The sequence below is a fragment of the Pomacea canaliculata genome, linkage group LG8 (assembly GCF_003073045.1).
Source record: "Pomacea canaliculata isolate SZHN2017 linkage group LG8, ASM307304v1, whole genome shotgun sequence".
NCBI classification, from domain to species: Eukaryota; Metazoa; Mollusca; class Gastropoda; order Architaenioglossa; family Ampullariidae; genus Pomacea; species Pomacea canaliculata.
In genome coordinates, this window is record NC_037597.1 from 19,803,992 (window position 1) to 19,829,958 (window position 25,967).

At 40.9% G+C, this 25,967-nt stretch overlaps 3 protein-coding genes across 3 annotated transcripts; all 3 read right to left on the bottom strand.

Annotated features, from left to right (window-relative positions):
• Nucleotides 1–3,988: 3,988 nt before the first annotated feature.
• Nucleotides 3,989–7,117, bottom strand: LOC112570415 (DBH-like monooxygenase protein 1 homolog). The gene is made up of 7 exons (XM_025248831.1): nt 6,949–7,117; nt 6,696–6,859; nt 5,986–6,229; nt 5,765–5,861; nt 4,924–5,169; nt 4,487–4,563; nt 3,989–4,092 (listed from the first exon to the last, which is right to left on the bottom strand). Exons 1-7 carry the CDS (start codon nt 7,115–7,117, stop codon nt 3,989–3,991), a joined length of 1,101 nt encoding a protein of 366 aa, XP_025104616.1.
• A 272-nt stretch (nt 7,118–7,389) lies between these two features.
• On the bottom strand, nt 7,390–10,584 carry LOC112570417 (temptin-like). Its single transcript, XM_025248832.1, has 4 exons — nt 10,432–10,584; nt 8,114–8,312; nt 7,578–7,709; nt 7,390–7,428 (listed from the first exon to the last, which is right to left on the bottom strand). The coding sequence occupies exons 1-4, from the start codon at nt 10,440–10,442 to the stop codon at nt 7,390–7,392; spliced, it is 381 nt and encodes a 126-aa protein (XP_025104617.1). The 5' UTR covers nt 10,443–10,584.
• Nucleotides 10,585–12,921: 2,337 nt separating this feature from the next.
• On the bottom strand, nt 12,922–19,116 carry LOC112570230. The gene is made up of 11 exons (XM_025248572.1): nt 18,960–19,116; nt 18,234–18,432; nt 17,300–17,432; nt 16,917–17,060; nt 16,298–16,480; nt 16,045–16,208; nt 15,451–15,694; nt 15,245–15,341; nt 14,316–14,622; nt 13,916–14,105; nt 12,922–13,429 (listed from the first exon to the last, which is right to left on the bottom strand). Exons 1-11 carry the CDS (start codon nt 18,974–18,976, stop codon nt 13,326–13,328), a joined length of 1,782 nt encoding a protein of 593 aa, XP_025104357.1. The 5' UTR covers nt 18,977–19,116; the 3' UTR covers nt 12,922–13,325.
• Nucleotides 19,117–25,967: the final 6,851 nt, after the last annotated feature.

Genomic DNA, 25,967 nt, shown 5'->3' on the forward strand with positions numbered 1-25,967 from the left:
AGGTTAGTGTTTTAAAAAGGAAGGGCGGGAGGTAAATAATAATTTCAAATAAAGCTTTGTTATAAAGGAACAAAAATTCAGGTCAAGACGACAACGCAGGATCTGATGGTGAAAGACACGAATGACGGCAGCCATCTGTCAGCAGCCAACGAATCTTCTCTCCTTCATCTACTAAGCAAGGTTTTTCCCTACATTTCCAAATTTAAAAAAAAATGTTTTAATTTTACAACTTGTTGACTGATGAAAATGATTTCATTTTGCCTTGTCACCGAAAATGAGTAACTATCCAAAATTTTATACCTCTCAGATGAAGGGAAGGGGGTGAAAATTCTATTAACAAATTTCAAGCAAATTATTAAGTTGAATAAAGGGAATTAAATAAAAAATGTGTAAAAATGGCGTCTGATTATACATAATCTTTTTTTGGTGTATATGAATTACTTTTCTGCCTTATTTTCCCTCATTAACTTTTCATTCTTTATTTCAATATACTTTTAAACTGTTTATCTCTAATTCAATTTTTAAACTTTGGACTTGGCGACACTGAGAGGAGAATCAAAGTATTAGAGACCACGTGGCTGAGGAGGAGGCTGTGTATCTCGTACAGAGAAGACAACACCTGTGACTTGGTACGAAGCCCGGTCAACTCACATCTCTTCATGCCCTCCTCCCAATGACAGACACCAGTAGAGGACGAATAAATAAATACAAATATATTAATGTCAGGCGATAAATTTTGCTTATTTTCATTATGATAAAGTTAAAGAAATCAGGAAACTTGCCTCTTAGTCATCCTGAATGTTGTAGTCTGTGTCAGCTCCTGTCTTCTGCCACCAACGTCTGCCTTCCAGTCCGTCTCTCACTCGATGACCGTGCTGCCGAGCAAACTGAAGCTTTTGTAAGTGCCGCTTACTTTGACATGTCACCTGCCCTGATTTTATATTTATTTGTATTCAGGTCCCGTGTCTTTGCAGGCCCCCGTTAGAAGTGTTTGACGTAGGGTGGACAGGGTAGGTTTCCTGTGACCAGCTTTTCACAAAGTTCACTTTTGAAAGTGAAATTAAAGACCTTCTATTGCGCAAGTGTCGTACATGTTGCTGACCCACATACCCGGGACTTGTGTCAACACAGTCCCTCCGGGTGCTCGCACTGGTTAGTTTACCTCCATTACATTTTCTAGAGTTGGCTTGCCTTCATTTTCTCTGCCTTCAGTGTAGACTATGTTGTAGACTTTCAAGCAAAGTTGTTAAATAATGTTAAATAATCCTACAACCTCCAATAAGATTTCAGTACAACGGTTACGTCATAATGCGAGTGTTAACTGCCATTCTGTACAACAGTTTAAGAGAAAAATTATTTGTTTCCCTTTTTTCTTGAGCAGGTTTGTCAGTAAGTGTTAGACCACAAAGAACAGTGTGTTCCTGTTTTGTTTTGTTGTTTTTGTTTTTTTACCTGAGCTAACAGACAAGCTGGACTGTCATTGTCATAACAACAATGCTTTGCGCCAGTCCAGTGACCAGTGTTCAGGAGAACCAGCGTGTGACCCAGCACATGATGTACCCGGGTATCAGTCGCTGTATTGTAATGAACCGTGCAAGATGGCTGTCGGTGTACACGTGTGGTAGCTGCTCTGAAGGAGATACTTGCGATCAGGAGATTGTTTAGGGTCATATAGAGCTGGATATCAGCCGCCATCCTGGATTAGACTATCCACCACTGGTACGTACTGCGCAGGCTGCAAGGAAACGTTCGAAAATTGTACAAAAAATAGTCCGTGTAATATCTCTACAGGCAGTTGTGACAAAGGATGTGCTGCAGGGTACAAGCTAGCCTTGTGTAAACACTTTTGCAGCAATATTTTTCTATTCATGAGATATCGACATCAAGCAGGCTAAACACGACCCACGGGTACTGGCTTCTCAGTCATTACCCACACTATCTACTCCAGACCCTCTTGTAGGCTCAAGTATTCCAGAATTTTCAGAGGGTTTTTTAAATTGTTGGCTGTCATTGTTTGTGTTTATATTTGTGTTTCTGAAAATTTTGCTTTTGCAACGTTGTATTCTCTTACAACCAGCTAGTGCTGTGTCCCTGAAAAAATTTGAGAACTAGACTGCTGGGAAAAAATAATTTTGTAAAGCGTATTGAAGTTTGCCCATAGGGCAGGGATAAGGCCATATACAAGCAAGGTTTAGTTAGTAGTAGTAGTAGTAGTAGTAGTAGTAGTAGTAGTAGTAGTAGTAGTAGTAGTAGTAGTAGTAGTAGTAGTAGTAGTAGTAGTAGTAGTAGACGACTCTATCATATAACAGCAAAACCTTGCCATACCTACTCTGCCAGTGCTCAAAGTCTGTAAATCTTGCTGTTAACCGAGATAAATCAAATGTGTTATTTTTTCCAATGTTGTTGCAGTGAAAATGGTACTTTGGGAATTCTTCTTTAAAATTGTGAATGTCTGTCAATATTAAGCCCACTATTTTCTCCATTAGGTTTATTGTTACACAAGCATAAGTGTACAAATAAAGATGGCAGTTATCAGTATTCTCAAACTGTCAAGCTACCTAACTTGGGTTTTTCCCCAAACATTTTGATTCCCAGATTATCTGTATCCAACCAGTGCAGCAGGCAAATGATAGGCTCGCCAGTTGTCAAAGTCATTATAAGCAAGTTAACTATTATGGGATGGCTGGACTGTGAATTAGATTGAACTGTCATGATTGTGAAGCTAGCAGATTGTTGTCATCGTATTCAACAGTCCGTCCTGTAAGAATTATAAGTGTGGTAACTTGATTTTCAGCGAGTACTGTCCGACATCAACCAATCAGCCTGAAGAGAGTTGCCGATGTCTGACAATTGTTTATACCTGGGTCCCGTTGGCTGGTGTGTGTGTGTGTGTGTGTTTTGCTGGGTTTTTTTTTTTTTTTCGTAAACGTCTCAGCACGAGCTTGTATTACTGACTGCTGGCAGACAATTTTTTTTCTAGTTAACTACTAAAACGAGGCAGATGAGTACAAAGCTTCAGGTTTATTCACATTTCAGGTTAACAACTAAAACGAGGCAAGTGTGTACAAAGCTTCCGGTTTAGTCATAGTCATTGCTTAGGCTCGCCGAGACTAACAGCGGAGAACTTCACAAGAGGCAAAGCGTTGGTCTCGGCAGAGAGCAGTCCACCTGTACACGTCCGTGGTCTCGGTGAAGGTACAACTTCGGAAACGTTACGTCAGCGACCTTGACAGTCAGCCAAACCTCGGTTTGATTCATTTCAAGCTATGAACCTTGTTATGGAGCTAAAGTGACCAAACCTTGAAAACTACGAAGGGCTGCATAAAGGTAACTGTGACAGGCGACATAACTCAGGGCATAACATCGATGACACTTTAAACAAATTTTGGCCGCCAACAAGCGAGAGAGTGTAAACGTGTAAAGTAGGTCAACAGACAACATTGTGAGTAATATATGTATAGTGTAGTGGTTATGATATACACTTTTTGTTTTGCATGTACTGCGTTCGAACCTCCGGTTATTTTGTGTTTCATTAAGGGATTTTTTTTCCTTCTCTAATATGAAACATTCTCTGTCAATGCGTTCATGTAGACCCATTGAATGTCCAGCACAACTACATAATCTGTGTAAAGTCTTACCGATGGACATTTATCTAATCTCATACATTGATTAGACTCACATGTGATTGAAGCTCAGGTTGGGTCATTCCAGCAGAATTCGAGAAATAATTCACATCAAACTCTTTTCAAAAACTCACATAAAAATATACAGTGATATTCATCGCCATTATCATTAAGATATTTGTTTACACAAACTTACATTTTACAGAGTGTAATGTTCTTAATAAATATTCTTTTCCTAACCGATATTATAATTCATCTCATATCGAAGTTTACATTTTTTATTACAGATTTTTAAATAATCGAGTTGCTTATTTTAAATATCTATAAAAATATTTATTTCGTCTTGGATGTCCACTAGTCGTTGCTCAGCCCCACAGCCAGATGCCGGACACAGACGCCGTGATGGCGAGTAACAGAGAGGTGAGCTGCATGTTGCCGGCACCAGATGACCGAGTGAGATTTCTGGTATCTGCTCCGAAGTAACATAACAAACAATAATAGAATAAGACTTTTTAATAACAAATCTTTCATATCTCCGTTCGTTTTCGCTGTATCCATAATCGTAAGATTAGAGGCAGCTCACTGCTGATGAACACGGGGTTGTTAACAGAAAGACAGTTTCTATGGTGACAGATTGCCAAATCTTGCATTTTCCCAGAATAGTTAACAAATCTGAAAGCTTTTGAATATGTCAAGCACACTTTTCATCAGATGGGTGAGACTCTAGTGGTGTAGCCTGTCAATCATTGTCTGCTCATGCGCATTGGCTGATAGTTCAACCTAGAGACACCTCTCGATGTTAAACACACTTTCATGTAAAATAAAATTCTTATGAATTTTCTAAAGAGGAACTTTGACAATACCTGTCAGACTGTCCTTGTACAGCTCCACCTCGCAAGGCAAAATGTTGGCCAAGAGTGTCCGCCCCAATTCATCGTGACTGAGTAAAGAATACTTCAAATGCTCCCAGGAGTGCTGATGCTTCATGCAAGGCTCCCTCAACATGGCGGCCGTGATCGCAGACTTGCATTCGTCGGTACACTCTCCGAACGGCTGGAAGGAAAAAATAATTTGGGTTTGTCGGTCTGATTGAGGTATGGGTCATCATATATATATATACTAAAACGTGCAACAAAATGAACTATTGTCTCTGAAATTGAAAAAAATGATTCCATGACCCATCATCTACGAAATGATTCTGAAATCAGGTAAACACTCAGAGAAGCCAGTCGCTCCTACCCTGCAGGCTCCAGTGATGTCTTGGTAGAAAGTGGTGGACCTGAGAAATTCCGAAAAAAACCTTCCGCTCTCTTCCTGACCACATCCCATCTGTGTTTGTGGGTCGCAGTTGATAATTGTTTTGTACATCGACACGCAATGCTTCCCAAGCGGCATGTTCTCCGCTGGATAGAAGGACAGGAAGCCAAAGCACATCTCGTCAGGAGTTCCCTGCCCCCAGAAGGTGTTGGTGGCCTTGTCCGTTGACTTGTAGTGACACGTGGTCCTGATCACATCCCCAGGCTTGACCACGAGCGGCTCATCGAATCTACAGAGCAGGACAACATGGGGATGAAGGAAGCAAGTGTTACAGCAAAGTGTAGGAAGTTCTACAGGCTAATTAATCATCATAATACTAATGTGTATCAGTCTACAAACTAGTGTCGGCAACATTCAGGTGAAAACAACTGTCACCTTAAAGGACAACCCAAGTTAAAGATTTTATCTTTCTCATAGGGTTAAGTTCATTTTAAAACAATAATTCCCAAATTATGAGTATGCAACCATATTTCATATTTATTATATTTATATTTAGATTATTGTACTTGTTATAACTGGCGGAAATACCGTGAGATGTGTAAATATTGAAAATAATGTGAGTTGTGTAAATAATGTAAATAATGTAAGTTCTGTAAACATTGTAAATAATGTGAGTTGTGATTTGTGTAAATAACGTAAAAGAATGTGACTTCTGTAAATATCGTAAATGATAAGAGTTGTGTAAATTTTGTAAATAATGTGACTTATGTAAATAGTGTAAACAATGGGAGTTGTGTAAATAATGTCAATACTGCCAATACTGTACTCAGCACAAGAACTAAAAGTACTGTAAATATTGTTATGAATCTGAACAATGTTCTTACTTGAACATCTTCGGACTGTCGTAGTTGTAGGCAGATTCCTCTGTGATGTATTTCAACAACTTGTTCTGGCGATGATGTTCTATGTACATGCTCTTGCCTAAAACACAAACAACAACAATATCAACCATTATCATCGACGATCGAGGTCGTCCTCATTAACTAATATTGCAGAAATAACCTGGCATCATTCGCATTAAGAAATGATAGTGAAGGGAGATTACCCAGGTAGTGCATGTGGTTGATGGCGTCAGTGACGTAGATGTCGCCCTGGAGGAGAGTCTTCGTGCACGTGGCCGTGCAGTCGGACGTTGCTATGGTGACGTCAGTGTAGGGAGGGATCTGCAGGTAACGTTGCCCAGTCATTAAAGTACCCAGGTTGTAGGGCCGCAGGTTAGGGGTGTAGTACAGGGTGAGTCCAGAACTGTCCATGAAGTCAGACCGCACAAACGGATTGTTCCAGTGGTACTGGCGGCAGAGTTAATGATGGTTAGCATGGAGGATACACACATTTAAACTGTCCTCTGGTTCCTTCTTTGTTTTTGTAAACATCATCGTCCGTTAGCCACCATTCTAGTAATTATTGACAGTATCAGTATCAAGACATAAACATGAGGTCCCAAGTGTAAATTAAAATAATCCGCAAAACAAACATAACTCTTACAATTGTCTTCTGAAGTACACAGTCCCAATCTTTAACCTACAACCTCTTGCACCAAACCCAAATGTACAAAAAATACATAAATAATACTAAATGATTATCTACATTGTACTCACATCAACATAACCTTTATACATAGATCAGGGTTATCTTCCCAACCAAGTGATGGTTCCTCCGGACACTGACCGACACTGATTCCAAATCCACTGGATAAACGTACACAGACATGCACTCCAGCTCAAAATCCATCAGTAATTAAGCATGATACCTCACCTGTATAATCATCCTCTTGTAGCCAGTTGCACCCACTTTGTAACCCGCCTGAGGAGACAGACAGTTCCCGTTGAGTCCCAACGTCCAACCGCCGATGACGTCACTGCACCCTGCCATGTTGCACTCGAACGGTTCTCTGGCTGCACGGCTGCTGTGTAGAGAATCTGTGATTGTAAATAATCAAATACTTTGTCAGTGTCTATATGGTTAGAGAAGCACAAGCTCAGAGGTCACAAATGTTTCTCCCACTTACCATCAGCACACCCGAACAGCAGCATGTGGTGCATGACGTAGCTGTTGTTGATGATCGGGGTGGTGGCGATGATGTGGAAGTCGGTGGTGACGTTCTCGAAGTCGAAGAAAGAACACATGTAGGTGGTTTCCTTGGCAGGCACTGGGGTCGGCGGGATGCGCAGCTCCATCTTGCGAACGTCGGCTGAAAGGAATGAGAGAGGGTGATAATGATGAAGCTGAGAAATGCTGCCGTGCAGAGTAAGAAGCCTAGAAGAACAGCCACCAACAAACCAGTTTAAATACACACTGGCAGGTATATAAGCAATTTATTTGTAAGAATGTTTGAAGTCAACACCTGTCGTCTTGAGCTGTTCACAGACGAACTCGTCGCTCTTGCAGGAGTCAGCTATCCAGTCCTTTTGATATTTGTACGCCCCTCCTGCCGTGGGCGGCACTGGCTTCATCCGGCATTGCTCACTGTCAAGTGGCTCACAGATACCTGTCATTACACAGCAACAACTTTACACTGACTGATTAGCGAAGTTTGTACTGCAGTCGGTTTGTACCAGTGAATTGCATCCAAAATGTACAACAATTTGTACAAACCCTCTCTGTGATGAATCTGTTCATGGTGCAGACACCACCTACCTGGATGCGTGATGCCAGTAGTTTTGTCAGGTGTGCTTCCACGTTTCCAGACACACCTGGGGTCCCCCAGCTCCTCGCCATTTGTTCTACCGTCGCCATCAGAGTCTTCTGACACAGGTCTACTGTCCACGTCTGCAAAATGGCCGTGAAGAGTCACTGACAGGAGTCACGTGCTCACTACATATTTACATATGATAATATCACCGGCAATATTTGGACACATTGCAGTCGCCGAGTCTGTTCCCCAGAAATATCTGCTAATACAGTATTGCAACAGTCTCGACCGACGATCATTTTATAGCAGACGAGTAGCAGCACAATGTCGCCAATGTCCTGTTAATGCAGTTCCAATCTAAGTAAAGCAATGAAACACTCTTATTTTTAATTCTCGGAATATTTTTTTAAAATGCATAAAATCTTTTTTGTTGCATGTATAATATAAAAACAACTGTTTGTGAGGCTTGTATTTAATTTATACAACCGTTGTCCTAGGTACTGTAGGAGTTTTTTTGTTGAGTGAGTTTAAAATGACTCACGTGATTAGCCTTGGCGAAAGCGATGCCGAAGACGTTCCTGGAGCCGCCGCCCTGACTGTTTATGTGGCCCACCCCGTGCCACAGGTAGTTGTTCTTACACGGGTGGGGCACCCGCACTCCGTTAGGTATAAAATCTTTGTAAGACTTGTAGCTCCATACACATGGCAGGAAGCACAGAAGACCCAGGACAAAGGTTTGTCTGAAACCGCGAAGTCGATGAGAACAAACTATAAAACCTTTAAATACACAGTAATTAAATAAGTTTAGTGTTTAAAAGACAGAATGGGGAAGGCATAGAATAATTTCACAAAAAAGCTTTGTTATAAAATAACAAAAGTTAAAGTCAAGAAGACCACACAGGATCTGTTAGTGAAGGACATGAATAATGGCGGCCATACGTCAGCAGCTACTGGACTTTTCTCCGACATCTACTATGCAAGCTTTTCCTGATACATTTTAAATTAAAACAAAAATATATGTGTTGTTTCTGTATAAGCTCTTTATGTAGCCTTCAAACAGGATCCTTTACCTATCTGTCAAATAAGTGTAAATAAAACAACATTCTTTCAACAGACACCACGTGAGGTCTGTAAATATATCCAGTAATTAGAATAGGTCCTTGATTACAGTTTAAACAGTTCAGGTTCTAACACATAAACTGTTATAAGCTTCAGCTATGAAGCATCCACACTGTGCTCTGGGGGTAACACCAGAATATTGGAGTGGTTAAATCCGTTAATCAGTGTGTGCCTCGTATCTCGGATCAGACATATTGGAGACCAGCTCCTCTTCCTTCTCTGTTAGACTAGTTTCCACGTGAACTTCTAGAACGCAGGCAAAGCACTTGTTTATTTGTTTGTTTGTTTGTTTGTTTGTTTGTTTGTTTGTTTGTTTGTTTTGTTTGTTTGTTTGTGTTTTATTCTGTGCCAGCAACTAGGGCTATATCACGACTGGCAAAGCACAAATTCACTTCAGGTTTAACTCTCAACCTTAAGAAGAAGAGCAGACGATGCCAACTCTCGCGTTGATGGAGGTATAAAAGCTCAATCTTTAAGATTTGTTATGCTTTCATTTTATTGGCTGTAAGTCGTGTGAAGCTGAGGTCGAGGAACCAAGCCAAAAAAAAAAAAAAAAAACATGTGACTCAATAACAGATTTATAGCTCAAGATTGCTACTGCGGTTCCGGATATTAAACTGTAAAAAGGTTCGACAATACCTGACAGCCCATGAGGACACATGCCAAAAAAAAAAAAAATGTAACTGGAAGATTTATAGCTCAAGATTGCTACCACAGTCCCGGATGTCAAACTGTCATAAGGTTCGACAACACCTGACAGCCTACAACTTCGCGAGATGCTAAGAGTTGGTCTCGGCAAACAGACAGCAGTCCACAGATGTCCATCCGTGGGTCCACTGTGTCAAAGGTGTCGCCCTTGTCACTTTGCAAGCTTTGAACTAATCTATTTCTTTCTAGAGAGGCTGAGTTTGGGGTAAAGCTTGGGTACAGCAACCACTGTCGCCATGGTAATGTGCGGTCTACGTCACTGGCTGAGCAAGAGCCAGCGGATTGCTGCAAGTGGAGTGTTTTGTTTTCACTTGTGATTTGTTTTTCCCTTCTTTAATTCAATGTGAGCTATATACAATTTTTTTCAACAATATATTCTACTACTTGTGGACTGCTGAAAATTATTTAATATTGTATCGTCACTGGAAATGAGTAAATGTGCGAAATTCATACCTCAAGGGCGATGGGAAGTAGGTGAAAATTCGATTACAAAATTTCAACCAGATGGACATACGTAGTGTAAAATAAAAATGTGTAAAAATAGTGTCTGATTACACATGTGTTTGAATTACTTTTCTAACAGATTTTTCCTAATTAACATTTCTTCTTTATTTTAATACACTTTTAAACTGTTAATCTCCAACTTTTAAACTTGTTTAAAATTGAATTTGTACTTGTTAATCAGTAAAATATGGCTAGGTGAAGTGTGAATAGTGCCATAACATCAGGTTTACTACAATCTGTACAAATTCTAGTAGAACCAGTCCTTGTGTGAAACGTGGACTTAGCGACACTGAGAGGAGAATCAAAGTATTGGAGACCACGTGGCTGAAGAGGAGGCTGCGGATGTCGTACAGAGAAGACAACACCTGTGACTTGTACAGACCCCGGTCGCCAATTCACATCTCCTCATGCCCTCCTCCCAACGACAGGCACCAATAAATGACGAATAAATAAATACAAATATATTAATGTCAGGCGATAAATTTTGCTTATTTTATTATGATAAATTTAAAGAAATCAGAAACTTGCCTCTTAGTCATCCTGAATGTTGCAGTCTGTGTCAGCTCCTGTCGTCTGCCACCGTCTGTCTTCCAGTCTGTGTCTCACACGATGACCGTGCTGCCGAGAGAACTTAAGCTTTTATTGGTGTCGCTTGGTTTGACATGTCCCCCGCCCTGACAGCAGGACTGTTTTAAAAATTATTTGTATTCAGTGAATAAAAGATCACGTGTCTTAGCATTCAGTGAGTTAGAAGATTTTAATGTAGGGTGGATCGGGTAGATTTTATATGACCAAGCGTTCACAATGCTCTTTTTTGAAAGTGAACGTAAAGACCTTGTGTTGCGAAAGTTTCATACATGTTGATGAGACAAATACCTGGGGGCGTTGTTAACACCAGCCCCTCCAGGTGTTCGCACTGTTTACCTCCATTACATTTTCTACAGTTGGCTTGCCTTCATTTTCTCAGCTATGTAGATGAGTGTAGACTATGTTGTATACTTTTAAGCATAGTTGTTAAATAATGTTTAAAAAATCGGTACAGCCTCGAATAAGATTTCAGTAAAATGGTTACGTCATAATGCTAGTGTACTGCTTTCAGGCGATAGCGGTCTTCTCTCTCCCTCTTTCTCACACTCACACAAATTCTCTCACTCACTCACTCACTCACTCACTCACTCACTCACTCACTCACTCACTCACTCACTCACTCACTCACTCACTCACTCACTCACTCACTCACTCACTCACTCACTCACTCACTCACTCACTCACTCACTCACTCACTCACTCACTCACTCACTCACTCACTCACTCACTCACTCACTCACTCACTCACTCAAGTGAACGGCTCCTGAAGTACGAGATGCCGATGGCTATAGAACCGCAAACACCACCTTTCGATATTGTATCCAAGGTCCCAGTGGTCTTAAACAAGGAGAGTTAGTAGCCTCGTACATTTTACATTGTTTATACACGTCCCAACGAAAGACATAAATGAGTTTGGGAAACAAGGTTTTTGGACTAGACCTGACCCTACTGAGGTAGTATTTTACTTTTTGGTGATAACGATGCTGGAGTGTTATCATTTTCCTATGAAAATACTTGAAAATATCGATATTTCCAGTCCATTGCTGGATGGTCTCAAAATTAAAAATACAGAAACTGAATTACAAATAGTTTCTAGCTCTGTGTGCAGTTAGTGTGAGTGTGCAACATTTTGTATCACGGTGTGAATTGCGAGAAAAGATGTGGAAACACCATGTCCCCCTGTAACACCGGATTCTGTCCAGCTGGATATCGTTTGCTGTGAAAATTGTTCAGGAGAACCAGCGTGTGACCAGGGACGTGGGGTGAGCTCAACGGGTGGTGTACCCGGATATCAGTCGCTGTATTGTAATGAACAGTGCAAGAAGGCTCTGTCGGTGTACACGTGTGGTCGTTGTTCTGAAAAAAGTACTTGCAATCAGGAGATTGTTTAGGGTCATGTAGTGCTGGATATCAGCCGCCATCCTTGATTAGACTATCAACCACTGGTACGTACAGCGCAGGCTGCAAAGAAACGTTTGGAATCTGTACAGAAAACAGTTCGTGTAATACCTCTACTGGCAGCTGTGTAAACATTTTATCCCCCAAAATCTCTTGCCTTTTCTTATTTCACACATTTGATGTCAGATATCAGAATACTAATTACATTGATTCTTTTATTTACACTGCATTGAAAATGAGAAAAAAAGTTGTTGATTTAAGTCCTTTACACTTAAAAGTTTTTACAGAAATGTTCACGAAAATTGATTAAATTACATGATTTATGGTGATCAATGATTAGATAAATCATAGTGTTGCCGATGTCTGACACTTGTTTATACCTGGGTCCCGTTGGCTGGTGTGTGTGTGTTTTGTTCTTGATTTTATTTTTCTCCCGTAAACGTGTCAGCACGAACTTGTATTACTGACTGCTGGCAGACAATTTTTTCTAGTTAACTACTAAGACGAGGCAGATGTGTACAAAGCTTCATGTTTATTCACATTTCAGGTTAACAACTAAAACGAGGCAAGTGTGTACAAAGCTTCCGGTTTAGTCACAGTCATTGTTTAGGCTCGCCGAGACTAACAGCGGAGAACTTCACAAGAGGCAAAACGTTGGTCTCGGCAGACAGCAGTCCACTATACACGTCCGTGGTCTCCATGAAGGGAGCAACCGGAAACGTGACGTCAGCGACCTTGACAGTCAGCCAAACCTCGATTTGATTCATTCCAAGCTATGAACCTTGTTATGGCGCTAAATTTACCAAATCTAAAAAACTACGAAGGGCTGCATAAAGGTAACTGTGACAGGCGACATAACTCAGGGCACAACATCGATGACACTTGAACAAATTTTGGCCTCAAACAACTGACACAGTGTAAACATGTAAAGTAGGTCAACAGACAACATTGTGAGTAATATATGTATAGTATAGTGACTATTTATACTCGCCGCCGTTTGTTGTCGATGTATTGCGTTTGAACCTCGGGTAATTTTTTTTTTATTTTGCGATTTCTTTTTCTCTAATATAAACCATTCTCTGTCAAGCCGTTCGTGAAGACACATTGAATGTCAAACAAAACCATATAATCTGTGTAAAGTTTTACAGATGGACATTTACCTGATCTCATGCATTGATTAGACTCACGGGTAATTAAAATTTAGGTTGGGTTATTCCAGTATTCATCGCCATTATCATTAAGATGTCATTATGTTTACCCAAATATACATTTTTAGTGTAATGTTCTTAAATGTTCTTTGCTCAGTTTCAATATTATAATTTATCACATACAGAAGTTTACATTTTTAATACACTTTTTAAATAAAATAATCCACTTGTTTATTTTAAATATCTATTCAAATATTTATTTCGTCTTGGATGTCCACTAGTCGTTGCTCAGTTCCACAGCCAGATGCCGGACACAGACGCCGTAATGACGAGTAACAGAGAGGTGAGCTCCTTGTTGCCGGCACCAGATGACTGAGGTGGATTTGTGGAATCTGCTCCGATGTAACATAACAAACAATAATAGAATAGGACTCTTTAACAAATACAACAAATCTTTATGTGAGGGGGAAAATTGCACATAAGAAGGAAAAAAACGAAGTATTAAAAATACAAATAATTTCTAGATTTTTTTGAATTTCATATCTCCGTTCGTTTTCGCTGTATCCATAATCGTAAGAGGTAGAGGCAGCTCACTGCTGATGAACACGGAGTTGCTAACACAAGGACAGTTTCTATGGTCACAGATTGCCAAACCTTGCATTTTCCCAGAATAGTTAACAAATCTGAAAGCTTTTGAATATGTAAAGCTCGCTTTTCATCAGATGGGTGAGACTCTAGTGGTGTAGCCTGTCAATCATAGTCTGCTCATGCGCATTGGCCGATCTTTCAGTCTAGAGACACCTCTCCATGTTAAACACATTTTCATGTAAAATAAAATTATTTCTTATGAAGTTTCTAAAGAGGAAATTTGACAATACCTGTCAGACTGTCCTTGTACAGCTCCACCTCACAAGGCAAAATGTTGGCCAAGAGTGTCTGCCCCAAGTCATCCTGACTGAGGGAGTAGAACTTCAAGAGCTCCCAGGAGTCCTGATGCTTCATGCAAGGCTCCCTCAACATGGCGGCCGTGATCGCAGACTTGCATTCGTCCGTACACACTCCGAACGGCTGGAAGGAAAAAATATCATTTGGGTTTGTCGGTCTGATTGAGGTATGGGTCATCAGATATCTGCTAAGAATTGTAACAGAAAGATGATGATTTCACGGTTTGGCTTATAAATTAACTTCTCTGAAATGTCTCAACATGATTCCATGACTCATTATCTATGAAATGATTCTGAAATCAGGTAAACCCTCAGAGAAGGTGGTTGCTCCTACCCTGCAGGCTTTAGTGATGTCTTGGAAGAAAGTGGTCGAGTTGAGAAGTTGCGAAGAAAACTTGATCCTCTCGTTGTAACCACATCCCATCTGTGTTTGTGGGTCGCAGTCGATCACAGTTTTATAAGTCGACACGCACTGCTTCCCAGTCGGCATGTACTCCGCTGGATAGAAGGACAGGAAGCCAAAGCACATCTCGTCAGGAGTTCCCTGCCCCCAGAAGGTGGTGGTGGCCTTGTCCGTTGACTTGAAGTGACACGTGGTCCTGATCACATCCCCAGGCTTGACCACGACTGGCTGGTCGAATCTACAGAGCAGAGTGAGGTGGGTGGATTAATATGAGAAATTATTCCTCGCTGAGTGCAATTAAGAAGCCAGGGAGATGACGGAAGCAAATGTTACAGCAAAATGTAGGTGGCGCTGGTGTGTGACGCCATGATGACTAAACACCTCAACAAAAGCACTATACTTACAGGAGAAATCTAATCTTGATTAAAGTGAAGGTTTGTAATACTCAGGCCTGCAGTTATTTGTAACAGATATGATCAGAGAAGTAGAAATGTAGCGAGTGTCACGTGACTGTGCCATGGATCTCAGTTTCTGAGCTCATCAGATACCTACAGCCATTTGAGACCAAAACCAATCAAAAATTTCTCCGCTGGTCTCTAAATAATCTCCGTACTCTTGATTGCATTTTGCTAACTCACTCGGAGTCGGTTATTTATTCTTAATGTTGTGAGTCGCCTGCACTTGCAATACAACTTGAAATGCATTAATTCATATCCGGTCAAACAAAAGTACTCTACCTTGTGTAAAGACTGGAAATATGGTTAATTAAGTGTAGCGAATACGATAACTAATGTAATTAATGTATTTTGAAATTACTGTAAGTAGTGTAATTATTGTTTCTATCTTAACGATTCTCTTACTTGAACATCAGTGGACTGTCGTAGCTGTAGGCAGATTCCTCTGTGATGTATTTCAGCAGGCTGCCTTCGCGGTGATGTTCTACGTACATGCTCTTGCCTAACAATAGCAATAATCATCATCATCATCATCATCATCGAGCTATTTTTATCTAATTCACATTGCATAAAGGATATGAAAGATAATAATCTCAGTGAAGGGAGATTACCCAGGTAGTGCATGTGGTTGATGGCGTCAGTGACGTAGATGTCGTCCGTGAGGAGAGTTCTGGTGCACGTGGCCGTGCAGTCGGACGTTGCTATGGTGACGTCAGTGTAGGGAGGGATCTGCAGGTAGTTTTGCCCAGTCATTAAAGTACCCAGGTTGTAGGGCCGCAGGTTAGGGGTGTAGTACAGGGTGAGTCCAGAACTGTCCACGAAGTCAGACCGCACAAAAGGATTGTTCCAGTGGTACTGGCGGCAGAATTAATGATGGTTAGCATGGAGGATACACACATTTAAACTGTCCACTGGTTCCTTCTCTGTTTTTATAAACATCATCATCAGTTAGCCACCTTTCTAGTAATTATTGACAGTATCAGTATCAAGACATAAACATAAGTTGACCATGTGCATAGCAAGAAAAATTTAAGTCTTCGAGGTATCTTGATGCAGAGAGAAGGAATACCCGTTTCCAATCGTACAGTGGTAAGTCACAAAGGATTTTTTTTGCATAGAGTATCACATCCAACCTGCAATTGCATATACATTCGCCCACATAAAAGTACTCATACAAGCAGTCAGTCATAAGTACAATGCCTCACCTGTAGCAACATCCTCTTGTAGCCAGTTGCACCGACTTTGTAACCCGCCTGAGAAAACAAACAATTCCCGTTGAGTCCCACTGTCCAAGTGCCGATGATGTCATTGCAGCCTCCCATGTTGCACTCAAACGGTTCTCTGGCTGCGCGGCTGTTGTGTTGCGAATCTGTGGTTGTAAACAATCAAATGCTTTGTCAATGTCTGTATGGTTAGAGAAACAGAAGCTCAGAGGTCACGAATGTTTATTCCACTTACCATCAGAACACCCGAACAGCAGCATGTGGTGCATGACGTAGCTGTTGTTGATGATCGGGGTGTTGGCGATGACGTGGAAGTCGGTGGTGACGTTCTCGAAGTCGTAGTAGGCGCACATGTAGGTGGTTTCCTTGGCAGGCACTTTGGTGGGTGGGATGCGCAGGTCCATCTTGCGGAGGTCGGCTGGGGAAAAAATGGAGAAAACAGTTTAACAGATGTCAATTCAGCATAATTACATAGTTACTGGGAAAACGAACTTTGTTTTGCGAGAAGCAGACGTCGCAAAAACTACAAACGAAGTGTAGGGATGGTGAACGGTTGTCAAATTTGACCTGCATGGTAAGTGCACTTTAACGTACAATTGTTTGCATCACAGCTTGAGGAAAATATTCCACATTCTTTTATTAGAGTTGGTTATTACTTCTTTTGTTTACATTTTCCCGATGTTCATTTCCATTCATCTACCAATCATACCAATAATTCCAACAAAAATTCATTAACAATAATGTGTTTATGGGTAGATAGTCTCATAATCCAGAAGCCTCGTTTCTACCTCATGTGACTGGGATTCACATGAGTTTATTTGTGACAATCTCTGTAGTGATCAGCTTGCACATACCTGTTGTCTTGAGCTGTTCACAGACGAACTCGTCGCTCTTGCAGGCGTCAGCTATCCAGTCCTTTTGATATTTGTACGCCCCTCCTGCCGTGAGCGGCACTAACTTCATCTGGCATTGCTCACTGTCAAGTGGCTCACAGATACCTGTAAGTACACATGAACAGCTTTGTAACGACATTTTTACCATTTTGTTAAAGCTGCATGACAGAAAGTCAGTAGTCGAAACCCTTCAAGCTGTTCATTGGACGAACCTACATACAGAACCAATGAAAGTGTCCAAAAGAAGACTCTTGAACTCTTGTAGTTATCACGTGACAACACCTCCATCTTTTCATTGTGTAGAGATCTACCTGCAGGAATCTTGTGAAGGTGTCAAGACCTACCTGGATGGGTGATGCCGGTAGTTTTTTCAGGTGTGTTGCCAGGTGTCCAGACACACCTGGGGTCCCCCAGCTCCTCGCCGTTTGTTCTGCCGTCGCCATCAGAGTCTGTCTGACACAGGTCCACTGTCCACACCTGAAAAGGTTCGTAAAGAGTCATCTAATGTCTTCTTCACATTGCTGTATTGTGTACAACATATGGCAGATGACTGGCTCATGCAATCATAGAAAACCTCTACAGCTACTTTTCTGCTTCTTTTCTCTGTGTGAGGCCAGCAGACAGAAACATGAAGTCCACGATGGAACAAAGCTGCCCTGACATGACAGACTTCGTGTTACTTTTCTTATTATTTATTTCTTATTATTTTTTATTTGTTTTTTTTCATCATCCAGGTGTTGAATTTTCTTAAAATGGGTTGCACGTGTACTTTGTCTAGTGTTACAGACACAGTGCTGCTAGTGACTGTTATCGTGGCTGATGATCTTTCCACCATCGACCAGCACCTCCTCAGTTTGAGGAACACTAAACTCCTAAATTGTTTTTGACTGGAGGGATAACGACTGCACTGTTGTTGCTTTGTTTTGTTTACCCAAATCGTAACTGTTCTTTCAGAATACATTTTTGCTTGATGTAGAATAATTATAAAAAAAACACCAAGAAAAATAAAAAAGAGGAAAAACAAGAATATAAAATGGAAGAAAATTCCAAACGTTTGGTGCACGAAACCGATTAGCCGGATACGAGGGTCATTAAGAAATGTTTCCCATTGAAATCAGTCTTCGAGGAGGGTCATATATGTAAATGATGTCGACAAGTACAAAGGACTCCTACAGTCAAAATAACAACATGCTAGGTTCCCAGTTTGTATTCCTTCCTAATCTTTACAGCACAACAATTATCTCAAGTTTCTTCTGACCTAAGTTTAAAATGACTCACGTGACCAGCCTGAGCGAAAGCGAGGCCAAAGACGTTCCTGGAGCCGCCGCCCTGACTGTTTATGTGGCCCACCCCGTGCCACAGGTAGTTGTCTTTACACGGGTGGGGCACCCGCACTCCGTTAGGTATAAAATCTTGGTAAGTCTTGTAGCTCCATACACATGGCAGGAAGCAAAGAAGACTCAGGACAAAGGTTTGTCTGAAACCAGATTGACCACGAAGACGATGAGAACAAAGCACGAAAGCTTTACATACACAGTAAACACGAGACTTCTAGGTCAAGAGAGAGAGAACAGAATAATTTCAAATAAAGCTTTGCTATAAAGAAGCAAACGTTAAAATAAAAAAAAAGGCAGCGCTGGATCTGTATCAGTTAAAGAAGACAACAAAAAAAATATGGGCGCCATGCTTCAGTAGCTAATAAGCTAGTCCTCAATCTTGTAATTAAGCATGGTCCTTTCTTAGATGCCTAATATTAAAAGAAAAATACTTACTTTGAAGTTAAGAAACATCAGATAAGATATTGTAAATACTTTTCCTGAGCCCTGTACCTTAGTCAACAGGACAACAACATTCCTTCGACAGACAGGTGAGATTAGTATTTCAAACTTTCTCCAGAAACCACAATAGATTATAGGTAATACAACTTCATCCTCAGAAGCTGTTATGAGGATCACAGGTTAGTACAAATATACTTATCTCAATGTAAGTATTCTTAACACTCACCGACCAGCTGCTGTCATAGTGAACAATGTCTCCACTGGACTGAAATTCTTAGCTTTAAGTCTGAGGCTTCCTACTTGTGGCTTTATAGTCACGTGACTAAAGGCACGCGTGTACCCATCACATCCGTACCAAAGTTTTTACTTATTGCGTACACGCGTATCGGGTTGTTGTTGTATCCTGTTGTGGTTCAAGCAATACAGATTGCGATTCGTACAGTAAACAGAGGCACAGCTTACAAAGGAAATTAAGTCGTGTGAATGTGAGTGTGAATGTGAGTGTGAGAGAGAGAGTAGGGTGTGTTTTGTGCGTACGTGTGTGTGTGTGTGTGTTGTGCAAGTGTGTGCATGCGCGCGCATGTCAGAGTGAGTGTATGTATGACGTACATAAGGGACATGACTAAAGTGCGAACAATAATAATATGAGTAATATGAATAAGATATGTGACCGCTCAACATAAAGAAGCTTTTTGTCTCGGTGTCCGTCAACCATGACTGTCTCGTCACGATCAAACAACAGTAAACAACAGTAAACAACAGCAGGCACGAGGTCGTCTTACGCAGCCATTTCCTCGTCACAATGAACAGATGACAAACAACTACTCACTCATGTTTTATCTAGTCTGAGTCGATTTATTTCCAGACGGACTTAAGGTTCATGGCAACCTGTGTTGTAGTCGCATTGTGTGAAGCCGGTTGGATTGCTTACTAAGGTTGGATTACTTACTCAGGTTGGATTGCTTAAGAAAGCAAAGGGTGTCAAGCATCGTATACACAATTCTACAGCTCTACATATAAAGTTCTAGGGTTATAGGTCATAGGTCATAACAGTTTTGCAGATTATGTGACAAGCATCATGTAGTTGCCAGCTTCCTCCTGAGGGTGTACAGAAAAGCAAATGTGTTTCACGCCGACCTTTCACCTCATCTTTCTACAACAATGTCATTGACCGTCATGGACCTTCAGCCTGACCATTTTAACTGCTTCTAAATGAAGTGCTATTCTCCTCCCCCTAAAAAAAAAAAAGAAGGAATGACAAACAGCGCCAGACCTACAAAACAATAAACCTAAACAGCCAACAAAGGGTTGAGTACAAGTCTGTACAAGTCCCCCTAGTAACGGTTGTCATGTGTGGACTCTGCTCGCCGAGACAGAGAAGAGAACTCTCGAGAACAAGAGGCTGAAGAGGCTGAAGAGGCTCGGATGTCGTACCGAGAATACAAAAGCAATGACTAAACTAGCCATAAGTTTGTTTTTCAGTATTATTGTATTACTTATTTATCCAGTTAATGTTAATTCTTTATTACTATATCTATGATGTTTTTCATTTCGGTCATTACAATGATTTAAATTATTTTATTCACTTTCGAATGAATAAAACGAAACCAAATTAAATTGTATCTATTATATTAATTTATAACATTTTATTTTTTTATATTTTTTCTTTATATTTCATTTTAATATTTGTATTACTCTTTATTTTTGTTTTAATTTTTTTTTATTCTTTAGGTTTTTTTTAATCCCACATATACTTTTAGTTTTTTGTTTGTTTTTTTTTGTTTTGCTTTTTTTCGTTCTTGTTGTGTAGTTGCTCTTAAACTGAAAAATAGATGCAAAGTGAAAAAGCGTTAAATTATAAAACTGTAAAGTAGTATTTCATGTATAGAACACCGCTTTCGCTATGATGATTTCCGCAGCTCTTTTAAAATAGAAAACAATAAAATACAACAACATCTGATATGGACACTACGCTCTGACTAGTCGTGATCGTTGTCAGCAGCAACAGACGGAGTGGTTATTGTCTCCCCCTTGCACAAATGTTTGCAGCAGAGTTACTTCAATCAAAGTAAACTCCACTGAATTTTTTTTAATGAAAAATAAGTGCACTTCACATTTTGGTAGACACCTGTATGTATTATGATAATGTTGTTATATTTTGTTATGATAAAGTTAAATAAGTAAAGAGACTTGCCTCTTAGTCATCCTGAATGTTGTGGTGTGTCAGGTCTGCTCCTGTCTTCTGTAGCTCTTTCCAGTCTGTATTTCACTCGATGACACACTGTGGTGTGGTGTGGCTTGGTTGGACGTGTCACGTGTCCGGGTGGCAGGCCTGCTTTTATAATTCAGTGAATAAAAGATCACGTGTCTTTGCAGGCACCCAGTGAGAAGTGTTTGATGTGGGGTGACTGGGTGTTGCAATAAGTTCGGCTGGACAATTGCAAGTCAGTTGTAAAGAACTCATGTTGTACAAGCATCGTACACTTTGCAAACACGTGGTTTCGGTGTCAACACCATGTGACCTCAGTGTCAACACCATGTGACCTCAGTGTCAACACCATCAGCTCGAGGCTGATCTCTCTTACGTTTTCGTAAATTAATTCTCTTCTTGGTAGACATTTGTAAACCCTGTTGTGTACTTTTAACAGCTGTTAAATAAAGTTCTGACTAAATATAATACTATTCAGTACAACTCTCAACTACCAGTTCATTACAAGTTACATTATAATGTAGCAAGTGTCAAATACTTGTGTGTCACTTTGTTTAAAGCACTTCCTTTAATAAATGCTCTTAAATTTTTATCCCAATGATTCTCTATGACTAAGATTATCACGTGATAGGTTATTGCCCTAGGGCACCCTCTGAATGTTTCTTTTCTTTGAGCATGAACTCTGGGAAATTCCGGTTCATGCGTATTTTTAAGGAACGAGCGTTCCTTAAAAAGCGGAGGTTACTCGCGTACCTACACCCGACAGATCCTTAAATAGATACCCCGTCACCTGAGGCCAGGGTGCACTCAGGCCAGGGACAATACAGCCAAACCCACCTCATACATAGTCATCTGTCATGTGGTGGAGGCAGTCTTCAACAACAGGAAAAGCCTGGGATAGGTGCGGGGTGGGAGTCCAGGTGGGAGGCGGGTAGGGGTGGCTGTGACGTCTGCGTTACGTATGTTGAGACCACAGTCCCACGGTCTTTCCTCAGGGTGTGATTGTTCCCCACTTCATACCACGAGGGTATGGCGAGAGAGAGTCAATACTTGCTGGATTTCACAATCGTCAGCCCGTCTAGCTGCCCTGGGGAGCACTTGTCCTTTCTCGGTACACGCAGACCATCGTAATAATAACAATGGAGGTGTAAACATACGTACTATCATGTCCCCTAGGTCTAACCCTCGGCAGCGAGCCACATGTGACTCAAAAGTGGAACTGATGAGTCATGTTTGACGACACTAATGTCATCTCTGACAGCATTAATCTCATTTCTGACAGCACTATTGGTCATGTCTGACAGCACTAATGCTGACAGCACTAATGTCATGTCTGACAGCACTAATGTCATGTTTGACAGCCCTAATGGTGTGTCTGACAGCACTAATGTCATATCTGACACCACTTATGTCTGACAGCACTAATGTGTGTTAACCGGAACTGTTGTTCTGTCGTTGGTGGGGAACTGTTGCCAATCCAGTGACATGACATTTTACCTGGCAAGTGACTTCAATACAACTCAGCTTGTTGTGTATAAACACGAATATCTGTTTTATTTAGTTTTCTTGCTTTAGGTCATGTGAAGTGTCACAGAACCTTTACTTTCTTTTTTAAACCAATTACATAGTGAAGAAACAATTTAGTTTCAGTTTCCTATAATATTCTTGCTTGTTGTGAATTACTATTTCATTAATCTAATATTGTTTGTTCTTGACCTTGCTATAGCCAAAGCAAGTTACACCTTGTTTGCTCCCTAAGGTAGGTTCGTGTCCCTTACTTCGAGTGTCACACACAGAAAACAACACATTAACGGCAGTAAGAGGAAATATTATTGTATTTTTCTTGGTCCAAAAGAACATGTCACAGAGCAAGTTTCATTCCCTCGTAATGAAAGCAGAAATAATTCTATTGTACCCTAGGTGGTTAATGCGGGGTATGGGTTTACAGTTGACAGATCCTGAAGCCACTAACCCTGTCATTTTCTCCTTCCCTTCCCAGTCTTTTATTTTGCTTGCTCACATACAAAACACTATTGTTGTGGATATAAGCAAATGTGTTTAGCTTGTGGTGGGAGCCTGAAGACAGGGACACAGCATTTGTGAAGGTAGTCATTCACCTGTTTACAGACACCTGGTCAGTTGTGATCACGTGGTACTCAGACACATGTCTGTGGGAGTCCTGATGTTGTCTTGGAGGGAATCCACCACTGTTGTCATCATCCCACGAGAAGTGTTTACATCCCGTTGTACGGAAACACAAACCGTTCTCTCTGTTCAGCAAGTTCACACCAGAATTCACAGACCTATGCACGTCTGAACAAGAAAATCAGTTTGGTTTGGGCGCTGGATGTGACCTCTGACCTCTGAAAAACTGTACTGGCCTGTTTCCGACCGCATGTCTCACCACGACGAGGACAGGACTTATGTAAAGATGACATCTCACATGACTGGGCTGAGATGTTTGTGTGTGTGAGAGAGAGGCTGAGTGGAGTGTGAATGGGTAGACTTATTAGTGGAGCTCCTCCTGTTGGTGCCACACTGGCTGGAATGGCCGACACTCCTGTAGAATGTGCTCCGTGGTTTGTTCTACATTTGGTGAAGGTGACGAAGTTATTTATGTACAATGTAATAAATATAAACTGAACATTTATAGAACTCGTACGCACATATCTACACACAAAGAAACTTCATGTAACTTTACGACCTTAGTTTCATTAAACAAAACAAAAAAGAATTTTGTGAAAAACGGTTTTGTAGGATTTTATACAGGGTGGGCCACCTCAACATCGCCTGTCTACCTGGAGTGTATCACATGAGGCGGGTTACTTTCACGTAAGCCACCCTGTGTAAGGAACACAGTATTGTAAATACTTTCAAAAATATGGGGCGGCAGAGTGAGGACAGGTCAGGTTCCTGCGCTCAGTGATTCATTCTGTTTGTCGTCTGCTGCATTTGCACGCGTCCTTGTTTCTGTGGTTAGCAAGTCAGGTCACATGCACCATTTAGGCATGAATGGTTTTGAAAGGTTTTGTTGCAGGAGGAGATTACAGCTTCTTCTTAAAGAATTAAACGCTTATGGCGTTCAGAAACTGAATTCTAAGGATTTTGAAGTGAAGATGTATTCTCCAAACTAAAGTTACTTAAACAGACACATCTAAGATTTATTATAGCTATTTGTTGTTCTCAATAAAATATACTTTAAGAGCATCCTGGGAAATGTGATTCAATACGACTCAATATGATGAAAGTTGCTCCACCGTAGTTGCTCTTCCTTACATTTACTGTTCTAAAGGACCTTTAACCTTTGCGTTCATAGTCGATTTTTTCTCTTGTCCCATTTACCCAAACCCCTGTACCTGTCCTCCCAAGCCTTCGTTAACATTTTTTACTTCAATGTGCTTATCTCCCCTCGAGCTGCCGTAAAACGTCTCAATATGGCGATGTCGTAAACAGGTGTATATATTGGTTTCTCAGTCTCAAACAAAACTTGTATGTTGGGCAACAACTAAGACAAGGGTCTGACAATGAAGAGATGTTAACTTTGTTTCCAAATAGCCTGACATAGGGGACATGGGAACTTCCTTTTTGTTTATTTGTTTATATTCAAGAAATTTCCACAGTAGCACCGTATGTCTCGCTGTTCTAAATGTCCCGAAGCCTGAATATTGACATCCAAGTCTTTATGTCTGTTGCGTGTTTAGGCGAAGTGCATCATAAGAAAAATCTGTAATATTGTAGATACGACTAGTAAACAACGTTTTAATAATTTAGAGAAGATTAATGTATAATATTTCCAATAATTTGTATGTTAGATCGAAGAAAATAATGTAAAATGTTTCGGCATAATATTTAAGTTAATACCAACAGCGTCGTGGCGGGGAGAGAAGAGGCTCTTTGCGGTTCACACGGGAGATTTTGAATATACGACTTTCCGTAAATAAATTTAAAGATTAGGTTATGAGATGAAATAAATGCAAGAGATCCAATTTCTTCTTCATCCGGATCTTAACAGTTTTAAAAACTAAATCTCTGGATAAACATTATTGAAGATTTCTGAGCCCACGGTCTTGATGGGCCTTATTCATGATAGACGCCTGAAACCTTTTGTCATTAGGAAGGAAAAGTTTTGTCTGACTGTCTAAAGAGAGACAGAGATCGCGTGGGGTGCATGTCTCGGCCTCACCCACACTGTGCAGCACGCACTCGCGGCACAAACGGCGCCTGACACATGATCGCCCAGCAGTCATTCAGGGGAGATAATTAGCGGGGTTAAAAAAAAAAAGCCAAGGGATGTAATCAGCAAATACGGGGAGATCACTCTCCGAGCTGTTCATGATTGTCAGCATACGAGATCATCAAACAAAAGAAGCACACATGATGGGAAAATTTGTTTCCTGTTACCAATGCTTGAACGTGCTTTCCTGTGAGAGGCGGGGGTCGTGGTGGTGGTGGAAGGTTAGCAAGCGGCCGTTGGGTTCGAACTTCATGGCTTCAACCGCTGTTCTTTTTGTTGTGTGCCTGACCCTTGGGTCTGTATTCATGAAGAGAGGATAAATCGTTGTCAAGGCAAAATCGTGGTCACGCGTCGTGTCTCAGTGTCCAGGCGGTGTACACACTTTGCAGATGTTGCTGGCACCATAGTGACTCAAAGTCCTTCCAGGGTAAAGTTAAAGTAATACAGAACAACATCAACACCATCAAATGGCTGTCGTCTACATAACATTTGTGGATTTTGAGAGGGCTTTTGACTCCGTAGACAGGGAAACCATTCTGGAAGTTGATGCAGCACTACGGATTTCCACCAAAGTTCATTGCCATCATCCAGCAGCTGAATGAGAACTCGACATGCAAAGTGATCCACGACGGAAGCTGACTGACTGACCCCTTCGCAGTGAGGACTGGAGTGAGGCAAGGTTGTATGCTCTCGCCGACAATCCTCCTGATCGTCATAGACTGGATCGTGGTACAGTCGGGTGTCGACAGTGAGAAGGGGGGTTAATTACGGCTTACATTAAGGCTATTAGT